Here is a 25,908-nt window from a genome sequence, read left to right on the forward strand (position 1 = left end):
TTGTAAAATGGGGACTTAGACGATTATACAAGATAAAACATTTAAGTGCCACTTTATATATGTATCAAATGTGAAGAGAGTTTGAAAAATGAGGGCTGTCATCCCTCTTTATAAGTACAATAAACAAAAATTCCTCAAATCATTTAAAAACCAATCTAGAAATGCCAACAATGACATGTGATCCACTGTCAGGTGACTTTTCGAAAGAGAAGGACGCCCATCTTCCGACACAAATCGGGAGATGGGCGTCCTTTTCTCAGGGTCGCCCAAATCATCATAATCGAAAGCCGATTTTGGGCATCCTCAACTCCTTTCCATCGCGGGAACGACCAAAATTCATGGTGGCATGTCGGCACCATACCGAAGGCAGGACTGGGGCGTGATTTAGAGATGAGCATCCTTGGCCGATAATGGAAAAAAGAAGGGCGTCCCTGACGAGCATTTGGCCAACTTGGTCCATTTTTTTCACGACCAAGTCTTGAAAAGGTGCCTGAACTGACCAGATGACCACCAGAGGGAATTGGGGATCACCTCCCCTTACTCCCCCAGTGGTCACCAACCCCCTCCCACCCCCCAAAAATATTTTAAAACATTTTTTCCAGCCTCTATGCCAGCCTCAAATGTCATACCCAGCTCCATCACAGCAGTATGCAGGTCCCTGGAGCAGTTTTTAGTGGGTGCAGTGCACTTCAGGCAGGTGGACCCAGGCCCATCCCCCCTACCTGTTACACTTGTGGTGGTAAATGTTGAGCCCTCCAACCCCCCCAAAACCCACTGTACCCACATGTAGGTGACCCCCGTCACCTCTTAGGGCTATGGTAGTGGTGTAGAGTTGTGGGGAGTGGGTTTTGGGGGGGGGGTTTGAGGGCTCAGCACCGAAGGTAAGGGAGCTATGCAGCTGGGAGCAATTTGTGAAGTCCACTGCAGTGCCTCCTAGGGTGTCCTGTTGGTGTCCTGGCATGTGAAGGGGGACCAGTGCACTATGAATGTTGGCTCCTCCCATGACCAAATAGCTTGGATTTGGTCGTTTTTGAGATGGGCGTCCTCGGTTTCCATTATCGCTGAAAAACGGGGATGACCATCTCAAAAACGACCTAAGGACGACCATCTCTAAGGTCGACCTAAATTTCATGATTTGGGCGTCCTCGACCGTATTATCGAAACAAAAGATGGACACCCATCTTGTTTCGATAATACGGGTTGCCCTGCCCCTTGACAGGGCTGTCCTGCAAGGATGCCCTCATGAAAACTTGGGCGCCCCGTTCGATTATGGCCCTCTGTGTGCACCAGATATATCAAATTGGAAGAGACCAATTTGTTTATCTTGGCATGATAACTTTTTTCACCTGACAAACCTGGGGCAATGGAGGGTTAAGTGACCTGCCCAGAGTCACAAGGAGCTGCCTGTGCCTGAAGTGGGAATTGAACTCAGTTCCCCAGGACCAAAGTCCACCACCCTAACCACTAGGCCACTCCTCTGCTTTGCTTTGATTGCTGTTTCTTGATTGGCTGAACAGGATCCAGCCCATATTGACTGATGTGTTGTTTCTTCCCTGGTCCTGGATGAGTTCGTTACTGGTTCATGAAGTCATCATTGCTACCTTGCCTCTCTGTCTGTTGCACCTTTTCATTCTTATATTGCTGCCTATGTTCTGGATTTTCTGGTCCCTGTCCTGGGATTGATTGTGACCTCATTTCTGCCTTATGAACTGTTGCTAAAATACAGTTTCTCAATAAGCTAATACTGCATTGCACAGAATCCTTGAACTTTGTTTCCAGTTCTGGTAGCGGTCTCTCAGCTAGCAGTGAAACCTCAACTAGGACCCTCCTGCACAGGTTTCAATTCTACAAAACCTTTACCCACTTACCTAAAATATATGCGTTTACCTGAAAACCAGGATATACAGTGGGGGAAATAAGTATTTGATCCCTTGCTGATTTTGTAAGTTTGCCCACTGACAAAGACATGAGCAGCCCATAATTGAAGGGTAGGTTATTGGTAACAGTGAGAGATAGCACATCACAAATTAAATCCGGAAAATCACATGGTGGAAAGTATATGAATTTATTTGCATTCTGCAGAGGGAAATAAGTATTTAATCCCTCTGGCAAACAAGACCTAATACTTGGTGGCAAAACCCTTGTTGGCAAGCACAGCGGTCAGACGTCTTCTGTAGTTGATGATGAGGTTTGCACACATGTCAGGAGGAATTTTGATCCACTCCTCTTTGCAGATCATCTCTAATTCATTAAGAGTTCTGGGCTGTCGCTTGGCAACTCGCAGCTTCAGCTCCCTCCATAAGTTTTCAATGGGATTAAGGTCTGGTGACTGGCTAGGCCACTCCATGACCCTAATGTGCTTCTTCCTGAGCCACTCCTTTGTTGCCTTGGCTGTATGTTTTGGGTCATTGTCGTGCTGGAAGACCCAGCCACGACCCATTTTTAAGGCCCTGGCGGAGGGAAGGAGGTTGTCACTCAGAATTGTACGGTACATGGCCCCATCCATTCTCCCATTGATGCGGTGAAGTAGTCCTGTGCCCTTAGCAGAGAAACACCCCCAAAACATAACATTTCCACCTCCATGCTTGACAGTGGGGACGGTGTTCTTTGGGTCATAGGCAGCATTTCTCTTCCTCCAAACACGGCGAGTTGAGTTCATGCCAAAGAGCTCAATTTTTGTCTCATCTGACCACAGCACCTTCTCCCAATCACTCTCGGCATCATCCAGGTGTTCACTGGCAAACTTCAGACGGGCCGTCACATGTGCCTTCCAGAGCAGGGGGACCTTGCGGGCACTGCAGGATTGCAATCCGTTATGTCGTAATGTGTTACCAATGGTTTTCGTGGTGACAGTGGTCCCAGCTGCCTTGAGATCATTGACAAGTTCCCCCCTTGTAGTTGTAGGCTGATTTCTAACCTTCCTCATGATCAAGGATACCCCACGAGGTGAGATTTTGCGTGGAGCCCCAGATCTTTGTCGATTGACAGTCATTTTGTACTTCTTCCATTTTCTTACTATGGCACCAACAGTTGTCTCCTTCTCGCCCAGCGTCTTACTGATGGTTTTGTAGCCCATTCCAGCCTTGTGCAGGTGTATGATCTTGTCCCTGACATCCTTAGACAGCTCCTTGCTCTTGGCCATTTTGTAGAGGTTAGAGTCTGACTGATTCACTGAGTCTGTGGACAGGTGTCTTTCATACAGGTGACCATTGCCGACAGCTGTCTGTCATGCAGGTAACGAGTTGATTTGGAGCATCTACCTGGTCTGTAGGGGCCAGATCTCTTACTGGTTGGTGGGGGATCAAATACTTATTTCCCTCTGCAGAATGCAAATAAATTCATATACTTTCCACAATGTGATTTTCCGGATTTAATTTGTGATGTGCTATCTCTCACTGTTACCAATAACCTACCCTTCAATTATGGGCTGCTCATGTCTTTGTCAGTGGGCAAACTTACAAAATCAGCAAGGGATCAAATACTTATTTCCCCCACTGTAAATCCTGCATTGCTGACTGCATATCCAGTCTTTTTTTGCAAAGAAATGTTCTAAAGCAGGTTTGTCCAACCTACGGCCTGCGGGCCAGAATCCAGCCCACCAAGTGCTTTTTCTGGCCCTCGGAAGCTTGGTAACTCTTGTAGTGCTTATAACAGGATTCTTGCTTCCCCCACTGCAATTTGGCTCTCTGTGGCTCAAGCTTGCAGACAACCAGATCATGGTGGGGAAGCAGGAATCCCAGCCAAATCCAGGTGAGAGAAAAGAAATTGGGTGAAGGTTGGGGGTAGAGGGGTACATGAGTGAGAGAAACTGGGTGAAGGCTGAGGTTATATAAGTGAGAGAGAAGACTGGGGGGGGGGGGTGGTTTATGTGAGCAAGCCTAGGTGAAAGCTGGGAAGGGGATGATGCACTGTCATATTTTGCCACGATTTGACGAAACATGCGGCAAAACACAACGGTGCGTGTTTTGGCCCTGTGAATGTTACAAAATATAAAATGTGGCCACCCCAATAGAAAAAGGTTGGACAAGCCTGTTCTAAAGATTCTTGCCAGAGGAAAAATGTATTAGGATAAAAAATTGAAACCAATTTCTTCAGTAAGGCACACGTGTCTGTCACACAACATCAAACGTAAGGACCAATAAACAATTAATAAAAAAAAACATTTCAGAAAGTGTAGTTAGAATTCTCTTTCTTTTTTTTGTGCTAACTAATGTGGTGAACCCCCCCCCCCCCCCCAACTCCATTTCAAAACAAGTGGCTTTATTTCTGGTTACTCCTTGCAATAATTTTATATGAACATACACCATTTAAAATGTTTCATATGTGTTCATGCTGCTTTTGGTCTCCATTTCTCTTCCATTCTTTGTGACTCTGCATTATTTTTCTGTCCACTCTGTGTGTGCATATTTTCCCATAGGATCACTGCAGAGAGGCTAAACTTCCCCCACCTGCTGAGAAAAGGCTCCCGGACTTGGAAAGCCATCCATGCAACTGTTTGAGCAGATTGTTTTGCAACATTCTGGATTTAGGAAATCAGATGATCAGAGCAGAGGCGAAAAAAGAGGGAGAAAAGTAGAAAGCTTGACAGAGAAATATTTTTTTCAAACATGGGGAATTACAAAGAGGACTCAAATGATGGAGAGAAGACTGTCTATCTGAGAAAGAAAATTAACCTGGTGAGGGCCATCTCGCTGACCATTGGCACCATCGTGGGGAGTGGTATCTTCATCTCCCCCAAAGGAGTACTGAAAAACTCGGGCAATGTGGGTCTATCTCTGATCATCTGGCTCATCTGTGGCATTCTCTCCATGTTTGGTGAGTTTCTTTTCTAATTTTGTAGGGTGGAGGAGTAGCCTAATGATTAGAGCAGTGGTCTGAGAACCTGGGGAACTGAGTTTAATTCCCACTGCAGCTCCCTGTGACGTTGGGAAAGTTACCTGACCCTCCATTGCCCCAGGTACAGAATAATGATGCGCCTATAGAAAGCCCACCCTGTGCTCCAAAACATGGATTTTGTGACCCACTATTTGGGAAGCATCCTACAGCATACATTTATTACTTAGATTTGTAAAACTGCCTAACTACAGGCTGTAGGTGAAATATATGACATTAAATAGAAAACGCACAGACATTGTAAAAAATTACATTTAAAAATTAAAACTGCCTTTGAAAATTTCTGATAAAATTAGCAGTTTAAAACAGGTAAAGAACCGTGTCTTACAACCGTGTCTTACTTAGAGATATATTCATCTAATGGGAAGGTATTGCTCATTTACTAGCATGGAAAAAATGTCAGTACATAATTTTGTGTTCCAATATATTTTTATGTATTTAGTATTCAGCGTTTACTATAGCTCATGCCTTCCTAGTAGTAGTTAAGTTAAATTCAGATATAATATTTCCCTGCAGGGCCACCAGGGGGGGGGGAGGTCAGGAGAGGCAAAATTCTCCGGGTCCGGCCTCCAAGGGGGGGGGGCTGTCTTTCTCCTGCTCCTATTGGGAACTGGTCCCAGCACACTGGAGCAGGTGAAAGACAAACTGCGGCACCGAGCCCCGCTTGGAGACCGGGGAGGAGAAGATGCACTGACATAGGGGTGGGGCCCCCCCATATCAGTGTGTCTGTGCATCAGCTCCTCCCTAGCCTCCAAGGGGGGCCCAGTGCCAGGATATGGTGGCAGACCGAGAGTGAGTGGTGGCCCTGTTTCCCTGTTCTCAAAGGGCTTACAATCTAAGGGGTCCTTTTACTACGGTGTGCTTAGCACGCCAACAAAAGCGTAAACATGGGTGAAGTGTGGGCATAAACATGGGTGAAGAGTGAGTGTAGAAATGCTAACCAAGTAGTATGTTCACATTACCACAAGATAACCACTTAAAAAGGAGGTGGTAAGTGCTCCTGTGTTAATTTGCAGTTGCAGTGACTAATGACAGCATTAGCGCACACATGCAAATATAAAAATTAGAAAAATCCCAATTGTACTGCAATATTAGCTTAAATATTAACTCCACATATATGCATTCAATAATATCAACTGTAACATTTGTTGTATTTATTGAACTTTAACTCATTACATTCATGCACACCCGATAAAATCCCTCCTAAGATTTTTCAGTAAACAAATTCCCCAAAACCAGCTGCAATAATGTCCAACGCTGTATGTCCACCTGAAAGTGATCTTGTAATCTCAACGCAACAGCTTATTCAATTTATGCTGCCAAATCATTTGTCCATACAGCAATAATAAAACCATGTGAATTCGACGGGTGATAATCTTGCACTCTGAATGCACTGCCACATCCACGTTATCCCATAATCTTTCACAGCAGCTGAGACAAAGTCCATCCAAGGCACATCTCTTAGTCGAACTCCATCTGGGTGCTTTCACACGTTCCAACAACAACTCAACATCTCTCTTTGGTATTTATTTATTTATTGCATTTGTATCCCACATTTTCCCACCTTTTTGCGGGTTCAGTGTGGCTTACAATAGGAGTTAAATGTTGGAAATACAATTTGTTACATATTGGTTATGGATTATATCTTGCCTAGTTATGCGAAACAATCAAGTGTCGTTGAGAGTGTAACAATGGAGCACAAACAGTGAAACATTGGAAGGAAACAATGGGAGCTTAGAGGGCGAGAGGGGGCATAAAGACATATAATATATATCTTTCTGTGATTGAAGGTATGCATGATGTGATATTACGAGAATGAGAGTTCCGAGGTGAATGTGTGTTGCATTCATGGATAGTAGGTGTGGTCTTTATGTGTTTTGGTTCTTTCCGTAAATCTTTTCGAAAAGATGGGTCTTCAGTGATCTGCGGAAGGAAGCTTGCTCGTTGATTGTTCTTAAGTTGCATGGCAGTGTATTCCAGTATTGCGTGCTCATGTGAGAAAAGGTTGATGCATGTAGCGTTTTGTATTTCACGCCTTTGCAGTTGGGGAAGTGGAGGTTTAGGAAGGTCCGGGATGATCTTTTGGCGTTTCTGGGTGGTAGGTCTATTAACTCAGACATGTAGGCTGGGGCTTCGCCGTGGATGATTTTGTGGACTAATGTGCACACTTTGAAAGTGATGCGTTCCTTTAGTGGAAGCCAGTGTAGTTTCTCTCGTAATGGTTTTGCACTCTCATATTTTGGCTTTCCAAAGATGAGTCTGGCTGCCGTATTCTGGGCTGTTTGAAGTTTTCTCAGTGTTTGTTCTTTGCAACCTGCGTATAGTGAGTTGCAGTAATCCAGATGGCTGAGTACGAGGGATTGTACTAGGCTTCGAAAGACGGATCTTGGGAAGTATGGTCTTATCCTTTTAAGTTTCCACATGCTGTAGAACATCTTTTTAGTTGTGTTGTTAGCATGAGTATCGAGCGTTAGGTGGCGGTCGATAGTGACTCCAAGGATCTTTAGCGTTTCTGCGATTTGAAGGTTCAGGTTTGGTGTGTTTATAGCTGTGAATTCTTTTGTGTTGTATTGGGAGGTGAGTATTAGGCATTGAGTTTTTTCTGCGTTTAGTTTCAGACGGAATGCATCTGCCCATGTGTTCATGATGTGTAGACTTTGATTGATTTCGTTGAGGATTTCGTTAATGTCTTGTTTGAAGGGGATGTATATTGTCACGTCATCAGCGTATATATATGGGTTGAGGTTATGGTTTGATAGGAGTTTTGCCAGCGGGATCATCATTAGGTTGAAGATGGTTGGTGAGAGAGGTGATCCTTGTGGAACTCCACATTCAGGTGTCCATGCCTTGGACGTGGTTGAGTGTGATGTAACTTGATACGAGCGCAGGGTTAGGAACCCCTTGAGCCAGTTCAGGACATTTCCTCCAATGCCGAAGTATTCAAGTATGTGTAGTAGGATTTCGTGGTCGACCATGTCGAAGGCGCTTGACATGTCAAATTGTAGGAGGAGTATGTTGTTCCCGGTTGCTATTATTTGTTTAAATTTGGTCATAAGGGTGACTAGTACCGTTTCTGTGCTTTGGTTTGACCGGAATCCGGATTGGGCATCATGCAGTATTGAGTGTTTGTTTAGATAGTTTGTGAGTTGTTTGGTTACCATTCCTTCGGTTATCTTGGTTATTAGTGGTATGGATGCTACTGGCCTGTAGTTGGTAATTTCGCTCAAGTTTTTCTTTGTGTCTTTAGGAATTGGGGTGAGTAAGATTTTTCCTTTTTCTTTTGGGAAGAGTCCATTTTGTAGCATGTAATTTACATGGTTTGTTAGGTCAATTATGAATTGTTGAGGGGCTGATTTCATGAGGCTGTTTGGACATGCGTCTAGTTTGCAGTTGGATTTGGCGTATCTTTTGAGAGTTTTAGAGATGAAGTCTTCTGATAGTGGTTCGAACTCGGTCCAGGTTCTGTCTGCTGGGTGTGTTCCTTCTTCTGGGTCTAGACAGTCTAGAAGAGTGGCATATTCTATTGTGCTGGCAGGTATTTTGTGTCGTAATAGTATAATTTTCTCCTTGAAGTACTTCGCAAGGCTGTCGACGTCTGGTATGTTTTTACCGTTGTTTGTGACTGGTGTGGTATCTAGCAGTTTGTTCACGAGGTTGAAGAGTTTATGTGTGTCTTTGTAATTTGGTCCTATTATTGTTTTGTAATATTGTCTTTTTGTTTGTTTTATGGTGTATTTGTATTTTCTCCGAAGTAATTTCCAGTCGTTTAGTGTTTGTTCGTCTTTCTTTTTGTTCCAAGCTCGTTCTAGTTTCCTGACTTGTGTTTTAAGTTTTTTCAGCTCGTCGGTGAACCATGGGTTTGCTTTTTTCCTGTGTGATGTTCTGGTTTGGATTGGGGCGATTTTGTCTAATGTTGTTGTACATAGCTCATCCCATTCTTGGGGGAATTGGATGGTGTCAGCGTTAATATGGAGTTAATATTTAAGCTAATATTAGTCAAATAATATGGAAAGTTGATATATTGTGACTAAATAATGAACGTTTAACCCATTTATTAGCTGTAATAAAATTTTACTACAATGGTAAAAATGGGCTTAGTATGTGGAGAAAATCCCATATTAGGCTGTGCTAAGCCCAGATTTTGCCATGCTTAGTAAAAGGGCCCCTAAGTTTGCCCCAGAGGCAATGGAGGGTTAAGGGATCCCTTTACCATGCTGTGGGGAAAAAAGGACCCTGCGCTAGCAGCAGGGGCCATTTCTCCCGCACGCTAGGGCCATTTTTCTGCAGCCGGTAAAAGCCCCTCCCCGAAAAAATGGCCACATGAGACAACTCTTACCATGTGGCCACGCGATGGGGAGCCCTTACCACCATCCATTGAGGGGGCAATAAGGGTTCCCATGCTAGGGCAGCGTGTGGCAATACCCTATTACTGCTGAGGTATCGCTGTGCAAGCCATTTCCAGGGGTTTTCTTTATCCCTGGAAATGGCGCGTGCTCAGGGCAGGACTACTGCCGGCGGCCGCGTTGGGCTGGCGGTAGTCCCAGAAGAGCGAAGCAGTAAGCCCACGTTGGGCTTATCGACGCTCTGTAAAGCAGGGGCGTAGCCAGATGGCCAATTTTGGGTGGGCCTGAGCCCAAGGTGGATGGGCATGGAATTTGTCTCCTCCCCCCGGCCCCACCCCTTCCCACCCACCCACCCGCCTGCCAACCCAAAATATTAAATACCTGAGATGGTAGGGATCCCTAAACCCCACCCCAGCTAAAGATTTCCTCCTCTTCGGGCAGCCAATGCTGTGGTAAATGGCAGCTGGCAGCGCTTGTCTTGAGCTGCCACTGCCACCAGCAGGCTATGCATGCATGAACACTGAGCATATGCAGCAGGGCCAATGTCGGCATCAACTCGAGACAAGACCTGCCGGCTGCTGTTTGGAAGAGGAGGAAATCTTAACTGGCAAGGTTTAGGGATCTCGGTCAGCCACAGTAACAGTGCCACAATTTTTGGTGGGCCTGAGTCCAAGATGGGTGGGCTCCAGCCCACCCAGGCCCACCTGCAGCTACGCCACTGCTGTAAAGGGCCCCTACGTGAGTTGCCCAAGGTCACAAGGACTATTAGTGGGATTTGAACCCGGGTCTCTCTGATTCACAGCCTGCTGCTCTAATCACCAAGGGGCCCTTATACTAAGCCGCGTAGGCGCCTACACATTGGAGTTACCGCCCGGTTACCATGTGGCCCTTGCGATAATTTCAATTTTGGTGGGCATCTGAAAATATTTTTTATTTTCTGGCGTGCAGCAGCTACACATGTCAAGTGGCATTTGACACGCGTAGACCGTTACCGCCCGGTTATCGCATGAGACCTTACCGCTAGGTCAATGGCTGGCGGTAAGGCCTCAGACCCAAAATGGGCGCGTGGAAATTTTAATTTTGCCGCACGTCCATTTTCGGCAAAAATTTTAAAAAGGCATTTTTTTTGTAAGTGCGCTGAAAAATAATTCTGCGTGCGCCCAAAACACGCGTCTACACTACCGCAGGCCATTTTTCAGTGCACCTTAGTAAAAGGACCCTTAAGCTATTCCTCCACTCCTTTGTATATTGTTATTGTACTGTTTTTAGCACATGCAAATACCGAGATTGAAATGTGTCAGCGCACTAGCGCAGACTGACATATTTGAGCATGTGCTAACATTTATTTATTTTGTTTATGCATTCTTGTATCCCACTGTTATCCAAAAACAAGTTTTGGTTCAAAATGGCTTACAATTTACATTCTGGTAGTAAATTACAGTGATGATTTACAAATTAAGAAGCGGAAAGGACATCGGCAGCTGGTTTAGTTAGTTGTAGAATTTTTTAAAGAGGTAGGTTTTCAGTTCTTTTCTGAACTGCATTTTTGTGATCTTTGGAACTGAGTTTCACCATTTGGAACCTAGTAACAAAATCCAGCCATGTAGATAGACTTGTAGGTTATGTTTTTGCAGTTGGGTAGGTGAAGAAGTGGGCAGCCTCTAGTTTCAGGGATTGCGTTTCTTGGGGACAGTTCGATCATATCTAGCGTATATTCTGGAAACATACTAAATAATATTTTGTAAATGATGGTGCTAGCTTTGAAGATTAGTCTTGCCTTGATTGGCAGCCAGTGTATTATTTCGAGCAGTGGGATGGCTCTTTCAAAATTAAATGTTTGTTGTGTATCTTTTTATATTGTTTCTGATGGGGAACAACAACAATGATATAAAAATGGTTGATGTTTCCTTGTCATTTAAAAATAGTATCCCCTCCCTACATAATGCATATTACCCTGTGGGATGAGGGGGTAGAGTAAAGGTGAGGGGGCCAGAGAGGGAGAAAAGATGAATAGACTAGAGACAAGGCAGTTGTTCATTATATGGAAGGATAAATCCTGAGGGTTGGAGTTGTGGGGGGGGGGGGGGGGGGGTTGGGTTGTCTGTGGCTTGTGAGGGGTTCTTCCTTTGGGGGGAGGTCCTGTAGGGGTTGTGCTTTGGGGGATCTTCTATGTGGGGGGTGCTTAATGATGAGGGGTTCCTTTTCAGTGGACCTTGTGTTGCGTGGGAGGTTCTTGGTCGGGGAGATCAGATCAATTAGGGGTACTGTCGAGTGGGGAGGGGAGGCCGGGTTGTGTTGCCACAGGTATTGTTTGTGCTGAGGTGTGCTTTACAGGCATCAGCAGATGGCACTATCTCCCAAGGCATGTAAAGAGGTCCGACGGAACTTCCCACTACTGCCGCGCCATCATATTTGGCACTATAAAAATATATTTATTTTTGTAGCGCCGGAGTTTACCCGGTGGTAATTGGGCAGTGCCATGGGCTGCCTGGTTACTGCTAGGGTAGAGCAGAAGCCCTTACCGCCACCTCAATGGGTGGTAGTAAGGGCTCGCCCCCCCCCCCCCCCAAAAATGGCCGCGCAGCAAGTGCTTTACTTGCTGCATGGCCATTTCCTGCAGGAAAGAGAGACTTCCCTTTTACCTGCTGCGGTAAAAGGGGGTCTCGACGCATATGAAAAACACGCACCAACGCCAGCACAGGCCCCCTTTTGCTGCAGCTTGGTAAAAGGGGTCCTGAGCTGCTAAACTTTAATGGCCGACTAATGATTAATATCTTGCTACTGACTGGTAATTTCAGAAGGCTTTTTTTTTTCATGCATCATTTGTAGAGTAGGCCACATTTCCAAACTAAGATTTCCTTATTTAAAACTCTAAATATCGATTTTTTGGTTTAGGTGCCTTATCTTATGCAGAGCTTGGAACAAGCATCAAGAAATCAGGGGGACATTATATTTACTTGCTAGAGACCCTGGGACCCTTGCCAGCCTTCCTAAGACTATGGGCTGAATTTATTATGATCCGGTAAGGAAACAAATTCACTTGAATAATTATGAGTTGCAAATGTTGTTTTGGGGAGGAGGAATATGAACATCATAAATCTCTTTTGCTTATAAATCTCTGCATCTTAGCATTTTTGCACGCCAGCACTCAGACTACAGTACATTTTTCAACATTTGTTCTAGAACTTTCAAACTAGTAGAGAACAAGAAAGAAGAAAAAAAGGTGATGGGGGACAATGTGGACAATCAAGGATAGGTAAACCTCGTCCAAGCGCGGTTGCACATGAAACAGTCAGGTCAATGTCTGAAAAGACATATTTACTAGCAGTTGGTAAACATAAAGTCCATTATCTATAGATTTTTTGAAGCTACACAGATAACGCCAGGGTGAAATCTAACCAATTTACCATTTGTGAAGTTGAAAAATGTTATGTAGTCTATTTTTTGTGCCAAAAGGGAAATAAGTGTACATTACTTAGGTAACATGCGTTACTTGTGATTTTGTGCGTAAAAGTCAGAGTTAGCAAAATTCTTCCTTCTTTAGTACATCTTTATAGCTGAACTGAGTCAAGCTTGGTAACTAAAGTATCCACCTTTCTGTAAATATGCAGATTCAAGATGAGCATCAGTAGTTCAGGATTATTCAAGTCAAATCGTAAATGACTCAGATTTAGGCAATCCCACTTGTACTTTGGCCCAGATGCATCAACCATACGTTAAAAAATCAAAAACGTAAAAGTCCTTACCGAATTTGAAAAAACGAAGAATGCACTAAAAACAGAAGTCCCAAATGTTCGGTTCGGTATTTGAAAGTCAAATGCATTACAAAAGTGTAATCCCCGTCGTTAATCTGCCCGTAAAGCACGCGCAGAGTAGCCAAGCGTTATGCTGGCTGCTCTGCGCATGCCACAAATGTCAAAACCCACAACAAAAAAAACACATTGAAAATAAAAGGGGCAAAGGCGCTCGTCAGGATCGTCCTGTATGGACGCCCTTGCCCCCCCCCCCTCGAGGTCGCCGCTGCTCCCCGCTTCCGCATGTATTAAATAAAAAATAAAAACAAAAAACCAAAGTTTAGCAGCCTCGGTCCCCCTCCCTTCCTCTCTCTGTTTTTCTCCTTCTCCCACAGCTCCGCCTCCCGCCATCCTCTGCCCCCGTGCCCCGCCCCCCTGAGCTCATCGCCGCCGCTCCCCCCCTCTACTGGACCCCCCCTCCACTTTACCGGCCCACGCAGCACCTCTCACCTCTGTGTGAAGGCGCTGCACGGGCAAGAACAGCTGATCGGTGATCAGTGCTGCCTTCTCCGACGTCCCTCTGTTCTTCCTGGGCCAGCCCTCCTCTGACGTGCCACATGCCAGCTTGGAATTTTAAGATGCAGGGGGAAGCGGGGAGATGACAGCTCAGGCCTTAACGACAGCTCTGACCTGACGTTAAATATTTCACGGTAAATGAATCGGTGCACTCGTCGGTATGGTTAATGCATTCCGAATCGCCCACATTTCAATGGTAGTTACTCGTTTGCATTCCGTTTTCGTTAGCTGCTAGCGTGGTCAGAAAATGGCCTTTAATGCATGCTACGTTTCAAAATTTCCTCATTAAAGGGTCGTTAAAGTTTAATGCATCTTGCCCTTTGTCCCAGTTTTACTTCTGTTGCCCGAATCCCATCAGCTCCTCCTGGTTTGGATGGTATTCAGAGTTAGTCTGAATTGATTTGCCTGTGCCTGAAAAGGAAACTTGGAAGTTTGTATGTTTTTAACAGATCCTTAAGCATGTTTACTGAGTTGCAGCGGATGAGACAGTAGGGTCCTAGACATGGAGTTTGGCTGACACATAGCTGTGGAATGTGAGCTGGAGACATAGAAAAACATGCAGAAATAGTGTTGAAACGATATAGAAAGTAAAAAAAAAAATGACAGCAAAGAGAGCCTGGTGCAGTTAATGTTTTCTTGCACTGTAGGCCGTAAGTACATGCTGACTAAACGGAGCAGTTCACCGCTGAACATCTGGATTCTGTGTTCTTGCCTCCCTTAGCAGAATGAGATCATGGACACAACAGAGACTCTGAGGAACTAGTAAAAAAGATGATAATACTCTCGAACTACAAGGTTTTTTCTATTTAACGTTTTCCTTTTTCTTTCTTAACACTTGACCAAGAGGTTTTCTGCTTCTTTAGGTTCCCAAATCAATTAAAACTAGTTTTTACTACTCTGCAGTGCAATGATTCTTCAATTGCATCTACTCAGAAATTTTTTGTCCATTTCTTTAAGTGTCTGCCCCATCCCACTAGTACAACCATTGCCACAAAAATCCTTTACCAAGGGGCCATAGACACCTCTTTAATCTAATGTGTGGGTCTAGCCATAATGTTCTAGCACTGTGCAATGGCTGCCTATCCAGCAAACCCACTCTCTACCATAATTCCAATTCCAGCTGACCTGAAAAGTAACATCTGGATCCATGCTGGCCCACTTTGAAGGGCCCTTTTACTAAGCAGTGCTAAAAAGTAGTCTGTGCTATCTCCAGCATGGGTCTTTCCATGAGCTATGGCAACTTTTAGCGCTGCCGGGAACTGGCCAATTTTCCTATTTCTTCAATAATTTTCCCATTAGCGTGAGGCCATTACGGCGTGAGCACTTACCAATATCTATTTTGTAGGTGGAAAGGGCTCACTTGCTAATTGGTTAGCACACGGCAATGTAGCTGTGCTAATTGATTAGCACAGAACATATCTACTCTCCACCCCCAGACCTGCCCCAACACTAAAAAAATAAAAACTATTTTTTAGCACATGGGTAGTGCATGCACGTGCAAAAACTACTGTAAGATGCCTGAGCACGCCCCATGGTGGTGCATTATAACCTGCAGTAAGCACGCATTAATGCTTATTACAGCTTAGTAAAAGGACCCCTTAAAGAATAATCCATACCAGTGGAGTAGCAAGGGCAGCTGCCACCCGGGGCGGTTTGCCACTGCGCACCCCCCCCCCCCCCGAGTGCAGCACAACACCCCCCTCGGTGCATCGATACCCCCCCAGGTGCAGCATGACACCCCCCTCGGCACATCAACCCCCCCCCCCCCCCCACCCGGAGTGCATTCTTACCTGCTGGGAGCTGCGTCGGTTCCGCTGGTTCCCTGCTCTCTCTGCCTCGGAACAGGAAGTAACCTGTTCCGGGGCAGAGGGAGCAGGGAACCAGTGGAGCCGACACCCCCCAGCGGCATGCACCCGGGGCGGACCGCCCCTCCCGCCCCCCCTTCCTACGCCACTGATCCATACCTAGAGTAATGGTGGAGAATATTTTAGAAAAGTAATCATAGACCAGTGAGGTGTTCTGGAGAAGGGACAAAGCTACATTCTATTAAAAAAAATACATAGAATAATTATTGTTTTTTCTTTCTTTTCCTGTCTAGCCCTGCTAACATTGCTGTTGTATCCTTGGCTTTTGGACGTTACCTAATTGAGCCTCTCTTTCTGCCATGCCATGCACCAGCCATCGCTGTGAAACTAGTCACATCTCTTGGAATCTGTGAGCAATTAGATAACCTATGGTTAGAAAGCCTAAAGAATGCATCTATGGACCACCGTCTTGATCAAATATCAAGGATGATGCTTTAATACCAGCAGAATGTTAAATGCAGCTACCCTGCTGATGCTTCAGAGTCAAATAAGTCTTTGTAAAGGAAAGCAAAATGCTTGTCTCCCAAGCATGGGACCGGGGTCAGGAATTTTCATCTCTGAGGCTTATCTCCCATTCTGGGAGTAATGTATAAAGGGCTTGTTATGCATAAAGCCCTTTTTCTGTCAATAAGCAGGATTGAGTGAGGCACACAAGTAGGTGATGTCATCCGATGGCACCATGGCAGAGCTGCTCTCCCGGAGCTCAGAACTTTAGTGCAAATTTCTAAGCCTGCACAGCCTTCTCGTGTACAGCAGTCTCCTTAACTCCTCAGTTTTGTTTCTTCTGCTGTACCAAATGGACATAAAACAAAGCTCTCCTGTGTAGTTTGATCTTCGATGTTGCTTTTCATCAAGTCTCTTATAATTCTTCTCATGTGCCATATCACCAAGTTGGGTGTTTGTCCATGCCTAAAGTACAGCAGAAAAGTTCAAAATTTCAACAAGCACACCAAATGCCTCTTGTACCTCAGTCGTGAACATGACCAAATGGACTGTAAACAGTGAGCTTGAATGTCACCAAAAGCATGAAGAGATTGTCTCAATAGAGAGACTTTAGATACCTCAAAGAAGTTGCTCTCTAAAAAGGCTATTTCTTCACAGAAACCACCTACTTCTACATAGACCAGTTGAAAATCTTGCATGGAAAAGCCTTCAATCTCTCAGTGCAGTGGCCCTAAAAGTCCTGCCATGAAAGCAGCAGGGACCTTAGATGTTTCCATGGACTTGGTCATTTTTTTAATGCCTATTCTCCAGTTCCACTCATACCAAAGAAACTACACAAATTCCATCCAAGCCACAGTGCGGTGATTCTCACAGCACCCCACTGGCCTTGACAGAACTGGTTCTCTCCCCTTCACGACCTTGTAGTTCCGCCTGCCCACAAGTCGCTTCAGTTCCCAGCACTGAGCTCTCGACAGCAAGGCTGACTTCTTCATCCAGACCTCAAGTCAATTAGGCCTCATGCCTGAAATTGAATAGTCTCTAGTATCTATTCTTGGCATTCCTTGAACTATGAATTGCAGTATATCCCTCAAAATATAAATGCTTAAAAATATACTTTCCTATTTATTTTTTATTTTTTTATTATTTTACATTATTGGCTGTTGAATTTTACATTTTGAAGCAGTGATAGTCCTAACCTCTGCCGTTAAGTAAATTCCCCCTGAGGAAGATGAAGAAGGTGAAATGAGGGTCCACGTTGGGGTTCTATTGTCCACAATTCCATTCATCAAGCACTGCAAGAATCAGGGAGACACATAGACTGTGAGAGACTGAGATGGACACTTTGATGATAGTCATGTAAGTGCCTCTTTTCTATTCATTTTTATGAATATCATATTGGAGCCATTTGATAAGCATAACCTTGAAAAGTGAGATGATGGAAATTGACTGGCCAGAATTTGATGATTTTTTTTAGCATGTTATAATTTCTAAGCACGTGTTCATATTTTTTTGCGTTTTATATTGATTTGACAGTAATATTAAATAATCATTTTAAAATACAAGATTATTTTAAGCATTTATATTTTGAGTGATATACTGTAATTCCTGGACCTAGTATTATAAATTGGCTTTTGGAAGGTTCCAGGATTATTTATTTTGATTTAAAAAAAAAAAAAACCTTAAAGGAGAATTTCCCCATTTTTTTTTGTTACATTTGTACCCTGTGCTTTCCCACTCATGGCAAGCTCAATGGGGCTTACATGGAGCAATGGAGGGTTAAGTGACTTGCCCAGAGTCACAAGGAGCTGCCTGTGCCTGAAGTGGGAATCGAACTCAGTTCCTTGGTTCCCCAGGACCAAAGTCCACCACCCTAACCACTAGGCCACTCCTCCACTGTTGCTACTATTTGAGATTCTATATGGAATGTTGCTATTCCACTAGCAACATTCCATGTAGAAGTCGGCCCTTGCTGATCACCAATGTGGCCGCGCAGGCTTCTACATGGAATGTTGCTAGTGGAATAGCAACATTCCATGTAGAATCTCCAATAGTATCTATTTTATTTTTGTTACATTTGTACCCTGCGCTTTCCCACTCATGGCAGGCTCAATGCGGCTTACATGGGGCAATGGAGGGTTAAGTGACTTGCCCAGAGTCACAAGGAGCTGCCTGAAGTGGGAATCGAACTCAGTTCCTCAGGACCAAAGTCCACCACCCTAACCACTAGGCCACTTCTCTTTTTTTTTTTTTTTTTGGGGGGGGGGGGGGGGGGGGGGAGAATGACATCTTGATAGCTGCTCAGTAGCCTTCCACTTAGAAGAACTTACAATTTCATGTGGAGAAGGTTTTTAATCTGGTGCTTTATTAATAGCCATGACCTAGTCTGCTGTTGACAATTCTACAGTATTAATACCATTTATATTATCTTGGGCTTCAAACCTCTTCTATCAGACTTCATCTTAGTACAGTGTCGGCTTACCATTCACTACAGCTTCACGATTGCAGCTGGTCATGCACTTGATGAAAGGCTGACTTCTTGTAAAATGTCTTTTACAAAAGTCCCCCTTACCTTGGGACCTGAATCTAGCCCTCACTTCACTCACGATGTCCCTCAAGCTACTTGGAAAGTACCGTTTCTCATAGCTGTCATCTCAAATAAGAGTTAGTGAGCTTTAGTCATTGGTAACATATGGTCCACATACCCAATTCCACCAGCACAAAGTCGTGCTTTGGACACATTCCAAGTTTTTGCCAATGACGGTGATGCCTTTCCATCTAAATGAAGAGAGAATGGTTCCCGCTTTCTGTCTGAAGCTTTGTTCAAATTCTCGACAGAAGGCTCTTTATGCTCTAAATTGTATACAGGCTCTTGCCTGCTACTTGAGCATAACTGCTTCATTCAGGAAGTCAGTTCAACTATTTATTTCATTCACTCTATGTAGAACTAGATGCCCAGCACTGAAAGGAACCTTAGCAAACTGGCTGGCCTTTTGCATACAATTCTGCTATGAACAAGCATGTATTCCTCTCTTCTCCAAGGTCAAATCTAATCAAATTAGAGCAACAACTCTTACAGAAGCCCTCTTGTATCTATAAGGCAACTACTTGGTCCTCTCTTCTACTTGGACCAGGCTTCAGCATGGGAAAGTACCTACAGTCAAGTGGTGCTGCCCAATCTGTCCTTGTCAACTAACAGCTCTTACATTTCACTGGGTGGACTCCTCCAAGGACTAAGACAATACTTGTGTGCCTGACTCAATCCTGTTTGTTGATGGAAAATGCAACATTACTCATCTGTAGCAGGTGTTTTTCATAGTTAGCAGAATTAATAGGGCACATATTTCCTCCCACCAACTTCAGTTTTGTCCAACTTGAGGGGACCATGTGCATGGGAAAGACTGCACACACTCTGTACTAAAGTTCTGAGCTCTGGGATAATAATCCTGGTACCACTGGATAATATATCCTACTTGTGAGCCTTCTCAATCCTACTCTCTGTGGAAAACACCCAATATAGATGAGAAGCTTTGCTTTATTTAACGTCATCATGAGTACCCTTTATTTATGTATTTATAATAACATTTGTATCCCGCATTAGCCCAGAGTTCAGGTTCAATGTGGCTTATAATTTAGTACATACTTATTATAGTTGTAAATCTTCTGATAACGGAAAAATGTTGAGCACATCTTCTATATGTGGCCATAGAAACTTTACAAAAATTAGTTTATGAATTATTTTATAAGGTTGTATTATATAACAAACATCAAATTATAAGCAGTTATACAGGATAAACTCTGAATCAGCATTTTGTATGTAAATGGTTATTCCTGTCTTCCATTATCTTGTTGCAGGAACTTTTTGAAAAGAAAAGTTTTTAATAATTTCCGAAAGCCACGGTAATCATGCATAGATCTAACAGCCCTTGGAAGAAGATTCCACCAATTAGTACATTGATAGGGGAAGTCAGCAGAGACGACAGTTTTGTAAACAATCTTTTTACAATTGGGATGATGAAGAATTAGGAATTCTCAGGATCTAGGGATGGAATTACACGTAGGGAGGTCAATCAAAGGGAGCATATAGTCAGGGGCCATACCATAGATAATTTGGAATGTAAAGACACATATTTTGAAGGCAACCCTGGCTATGTTCCTTCATTAATCCCTGTTAAACAGTTTTCACTGATGCCTTCAGGACATGCTTCACCTGTTTCTACAGGACTGTCACAATTTCTTTCTGTGGCACAAACCTTTTGGGTTTAGGGAATTATTTTTAATACCACCTTATCTTTTGAACCACAAATTAACAATGTAGTATAGAAAATATTTTTTAAACTAAGGCAGCTAAATTCCATTTGGTCCTATTTTTTAGGAATCGTTTCGCATTGCTGGTACATGCGTTTGTATTGTCGCAGTTGGATTACTGTAATTCAGTTTACGTAGAATTGCCCCAGAAACAGTTGACTAGATTGCAACTTCTACACAGTACCACTGCTAAGTTGATCTTTGGACACCATAAACATGGTAGAGTTACCCCATTGCTGAACGAGCTACACTAGTTACCGGTAAAAGCCAGGATACTGTATAAGATATTGTGCCTGGTTTTTAAGTCTTTAAATGGTCAGGGTTCTGTTTACCTATATGATTTGTTGAAACGTTCTACTTTTCTTTTGACATCTAGAATTAAAGAACGTAATCTTCTTATATACCCAGCCATTAAACATAGAATATCTAAATGTAACCACGAACGCTCATACTCCTATCAGGCAACTCGTTTCTGGCACTCTTTACCATCAGATCTAAGATTAGAAATTCCTATGGTTTATTTCATAAGAATCTTAAAACATTTTTGTTTCATGAATACTTAGTAGTAGATGCTGTGTAATTGACCTGTTTATGTTATATTGATCTATGCAAATTGTATCTGTAATTATGCAACTGTATGTTTAAGCATTATTGTTGTACACTGTTTTGGACCCATTTGAGGAAATTAGCGGTATATTAAGCGCCAGATTAGATTGGATACATGAGTAAATGGGCTTTTCTAAAATAAAACCCCAGGGTGGCATGTGAAAAATATGCATCGTACCAAGAAGGTCTGCACTTTTACCTGACCTGCATATAAGTGAGTGTTCTGGACAGGTATTTGCGTGGAACATGGTTGGCATCATGAATTACGTGTGTTGTTTATTAGGTAGGTGCCAAACATGACACCTGCTCCTGAGCTTTAATCTAGTCATGATTTTTTCTTGGTTTATGTTTAGTATTTTATAAAGACTTGCAGGCACCAATGGGGGTAATATTCAGCAGGCAGTAGTCAGTGGAAAAGTAACCATTTAAGTGAAACTGACCAAAGGACTTCTATTTCTGCGGTCCTATTTGGCTGGTTAACTGGTTAAGGGGTGAAAATTAGCACGTATCTGGTTAAATGCTAACTCTGCCCCAGACCACCCACACAGTAGCTGGTTTTGGATTTAGAAGTTAGAGGAGAAGTTAGAGTGGCATTATCTGGGTAAGTACTGCTGCAGATTCCCTTGAGACCCACTCGGTGCCAGTTAGCCGAGCAAAAGGATCTCTTAGAGGCCTTTTTACTAAACTGCAGTAAAAAGTGGCCTGCGGTAGTCTGGATGCCTGAATTTGTCACACGCTAGCCAATTTTTTTACCATGACTGGGAAAATGGGCTTTTTTTTGTGGGCCGTTAAATGGCCATGCACTAAAATTAGCACACAGCTATTTACTGCCTGAGTACTTAATGCCAGCCATTGACCTAGTGGTAAGGGCTCACGCGCTACTTATGCAGTAATCAGTATGTGCTAATGTGGCTAACATGCTGATTATCGCCAGGAATGCCCTCCCCCCCCCCCCCCGCCACGGTAGAAATTAGAAAAATATTTTCTACTGCAGGAAATAGCTTGCGCTAATTTTGAAATTAGCACTGGGTGCCTGCGCTACCCAGGTGGTAGTGTCGAGTTGGCACGTGCTAACTACTTGTTGGCCCTAACACAGCTTAGTAAAAGACCCACTTAACTAGTTAACTGGCTGTGAATATCGCCCCTTCGTGTCTTTATAAAATACACTCTCAGCCTACTTCAGGGGCGTAGCCAGACCTCGAGGTGGGAGGGTGCCAGAGCCCAAGGTAGGGGGGCACATTTTGGTCCACCACCCCACCGCTGCCCCCCCTCTGCTTCCTCCCCCCCTGCACCGCCTGGCTGCCCTGCTGCTCCCCACCCACTGCTGGCTGTGTAATATATATTATTATCAGGGCTTTTTTGAGGGGGTAATTGGGGGTACTGAGTACTGGAATCTTTTCCATTGTCTGCTAAAATTGACCCATGATCCACAAGTTTTAATGAAAGAGGTCAGGCCCTACACACCAATTCTGCCTTGTCATAGATTCTGTGACTGGTTGCAGGTGGTCTGTCTATTGTGGATTGGGTCCCTCAGCGATCGCCCCATCCCTGAAGGGTGGCCTGGCATATGAGTACCGGCACCTTTTTCGATAGAATAAATGCACTGATTATTATGAACTAATGAATCTCCTGAGTATGTGCTTCTCTGATCAGAGCAGTGACAGCAGGTGACATCTAAGGCACTAAGCCAGCGCATAGGCTACAACGAATAGGAGGAAAGATTTTTTTCATTCAACGAATATTTGAATTCTGGAACTTGTTGCCAGAGGATGAGGTAACAGTGGTTAGCTTATCTGGGTTTAAAAATGGTTTGGACAAACTCCTGGAGGAAAAGTCCATAGTTTGCTATTGAGAATAGACTTATTATAGAGGGCAGCAGGGTGATTGCAGGTATGGAGTGTAGAAAAAACAAACAAACAAAAAACAAAATTCAAAAAACATCATAAGGTGGCAGAAGGACGTTTTTCTCTCAAAAACATCCAAGTTGCGATTTTCAACACCCCAATTTTAGACATTTTGCTACACAGTTTGTCCAGATTTCAAGGGGGCATGTTGGAGGCGAGTTTTGAGTGGGACATGGGCGGCACCAAAAAATTGATGGTTTTCTGCAATAATAGAACAAAATAAAAACATCTAGGACCAAAATGAAGATGTTTTTGGATAGACATTTGTCAATCAATACTGTCTCCAAAAGATGCCCTAAATGACCAAATGACTACTGGAGGGATTAAGGTATAACCCCCCTTACTCCCCCAGTGGTCACTGACCCTCTCCCACCCCACTAAGAGTGAAAGAAACAATATATATCTGGCTATAAGACAGCTTTAGATGTTATGACCAGTCCTATTAGAGCAGCAAGCAGGTCTCTGGAGTAGCCTAGTGGTCAGTGCAGTGGACTGCAGAGAAGGGGACCCAGGCCCATATCTCACTCTAACTGGTACACTTGTGATGAAAAGTGTGAGCAGTGGCGTTCCTAGGGGGGCGGACACCCGGGGCGGCGCCCCGCCCCCCCGGGTGCAGCACCCCCCCCCCCCCCGATGCAGCGCGGACGCCCCCCCCCCGCCAAAGCACCCCCCTGGCGAAAGAAACCCCCCCCCGGGTGCACACCGCTGTGGGGGGTGCCGCAGCGCGCGCCTGCTCAGCGTTGGCTGAGTTGGCGCGTTCGCTGCAGCCTGCAGCTCCCTCTGACCCGGAACAGGAAGTAACCTGTTCCGGGGCAGAGAGGGAGCTGCAGGCTGCAGCGAACGCGCGAACTCAGCCAACGCTGAGCAGGCGTGCGCCGTGGCACCCCCCAGCGGTGTGCACCCGGGGCGGACCACCCCCACCGCCCCCCCCTTGGTACACCACTGAGTGTGAGCCCTCCAAAACCTACCAAAAACCTACTGTACCTACATATAGGTGACACGTGCAGGCATTAGGGCTATTGTAGTGGTGTACAGTTGGGTACAGTAGGTTTTTGGTGGGTTTTGGAGGGCTCAGCATACAATAAAAGGGGGTAACGGTGAGATGTATACCTCAGACCTTTTATGTGAAGTCCACTGCAGTGCCCCTTAGGGTGCCCCACTGCTCTGCTGGGATGTTTGTGTGGCTAGTCTACGAAGAATGCTGGCTCCTCCTATATCCCAATGGCTTGTTTTTGTTCATTTTTCCCTTGGATTTCTTTTTTTGTGGAAAATTGACCCAAACGTTAGATGCACTGAGCACAAAAATATCTAGCAAATGGCCATTTTCAAAACACAAAGTTGGATGTTTTTCTGGTTTGGCCATGTTTGCGACTGGATTTTTGGACATTTTCCCCAAAATGACCAAAATTGGATTTAGGAGTCATATCGAAAATACTCCTCAATACCTTTTATTATGTCATGGGTGCTAATGATAAATGTTATGTAATAAAGTGATGAAACCCTTCCGTGTGACAGATGACTCCAGTGACCAATATTCCTAGACTTGATGACCTGTGTTGAAGAGGTTGGAGACTGAGAAGCTATGGTACAAATATGGGAGTTGAGGAAATGCATGATGTGTATAAAGGGAAGATAAATGGCTCATGTCCTGTGAATACTGCCCTCTTATGAGTGAAAGTTGTGGAATACACATTGGCTTTGCATGGCAATAGTTATTTAGATTAAGCTTTTGCCTTTTCATTAGTAGCTCAAGACAAAGTTGCATTCACATATAGTTGGTTTTTCCCTGTCCTCAGAAGGCTCATGATCTAAAGGGTCTATTGTATAAGTTATGACCCCAAGACAAGTTAAATAATATGGAGCTGCAAAGCATCTTATTAAGCAAAATGATTTATGCAGCATGCAGTAAACTTTACAAACTGCATTGTTCAAGGAAAGTTAAAATCACCTTGAGGTGATAGAATATTTTCCCTGGGAGACCTCAAATGGGCTAGGAATTAGAAGGAAAAAAAAGCCCCCGGCCCTCTGATCCCTTTTAAATAAAATGATCCTCCCCCAGATCTAGCCTCTACCCCTTATTCCCTATTCTTTTTTGAAGTATCAAAGTCCTCATAGAACCCACTACCCACCTCAATCCCTTTAAAACTATCAAAGCCTCCCATGAACCCACTCTCTCATTCTCAATCCCTCTAGAAAAATCAAAGTCCTCCTCAGTCCTGGATTACCCACATAAACCTTGGCACCTACCAGAGCACTCTGTGTGTGGTAGGAGGGAGAAGCTGTCCCCAGTTACTTCTGCCCTGGCAATTCCTTCTAGGAAAATGGGGCTCACAGACCGCTAGGAGAAGTCTTATTTGGCAACCTGACCCCTAGTAGCAGCAACGCAAGTCTTGCGTTGCTGCAACTAGAGGTCAGGTTGCCAAATAAGGAAGGGCTTTTCAGACTGTCCTGGTGACCCTAGAGCCAGCTGGAGTCACCACGTGAATATGCATGAGAAAAAATGGCATACTTTGGAAACCTAGTAGATGCAGATTAAGGTTTAAACTGTTTTATTGACGATATGCACACTACAAGTCAACTTGGAGTATTCATACATCATGGATCAATATACAAATCAACATTCCAGCAACATATTCAACACCGTCAAACACTTTTTCCATTTTTACTCCCCCCTCCCCTCTTTACAACTTTTATTTCCAGCGAGTGTTAACATTAAATGTCCATTATCACTGACATCACACGCTTTAAAATAACTCGTTAGATGAAATAGTACATATCATAAAACACCAAAAGTATCTGAACATCAAAGCTCTGGAGCAATGCCAAGCTTTATTGATATACACCTAACTCAACCCCTCCAGCCCCCCTCCCAATACCTCACCCCCCCCCCCCCCCATGCTTCCCCTCTTCCCCTGCAAGCAGTATATGGCTCTAGCCTAAATCTACAACTCCAGGCTACCTTCATTCCCCCAAGATGCAGATTAATCATATTCATTGAGGTCAATATTCAGATAATTTCTCTGGGTAACTTTGGAATTTACTCAGACCAGTCTTGAATTTTCCACTCCCAAAGACAAGTTCATTTTTTGTCTAGACAGCTAAGGTTAACTGGTTAAATTATGGCAGGGGCTGGGATCACTGTAAAACCTTTAACCGATAGTGCTGATATTTGGGGTTATCCGTCCGGTTAAAATTAACCAGTTTAGTCTGGTCATAAGAATACCTGAGTTAAAGTTAT

General features: G+C 44.1%; 1 protein-coding gene across 2 annotated transcripts in view; it reads left to right on the forward strand.

Moving 5' to 3' along the window:
* The first annotated feature begins 1,651 nt into the window (after positions 1-1,651).
* The window catches only part of LOC115477910 (cystine/glutamate transporter-like), a 59,362-nt gene continuing 35,105 nt past the window's right edge, over positions 1,652-25,908 (forward strand). The window contains exons 1-4 of one of the 2 annotated variants that reach the window (XM_030215041.1): positions 1,652-1,836; positions 4,418-4,815; positions 12,132-12,258; positions 15,645-15,760. In XM_030215041.1, coding sequence (XP_030070901.1) covers positions 4,608-4,815; positions 12,132-12,258; positions 15,645-15,760 — 451 coding nt within the window. In that variant the 5' untranslated portion in view covers positions 1,652-1,836; positions 4,418-4,607. Of the gene's footprint in view, positions 1,837-3,681; positions 3,751-4,417; positions 4,816-12,131; positions 12,259-15,644; positions 15,761-25,908 lie in introns of those variants that run through there. The other variant, XM_030215043.1, reaches the window with a different exon arrangement.

The sequence above is a fragment of the Microcaecilia unicolor genome, chromosome 9, assembly GCF_901765095.1.
Source record: "Microcaecilia unicolor chromosome 9, aMicUni1.1, whole genome shotgun sequence".
Taxonomy (NCBI): domain Eukaryota; kingdom Metazoa; phylum Chordata; class Amphibia; order Gymnophiona; family Siphonopidae; genus Microcaecilia; species Microcaecilia unicolor.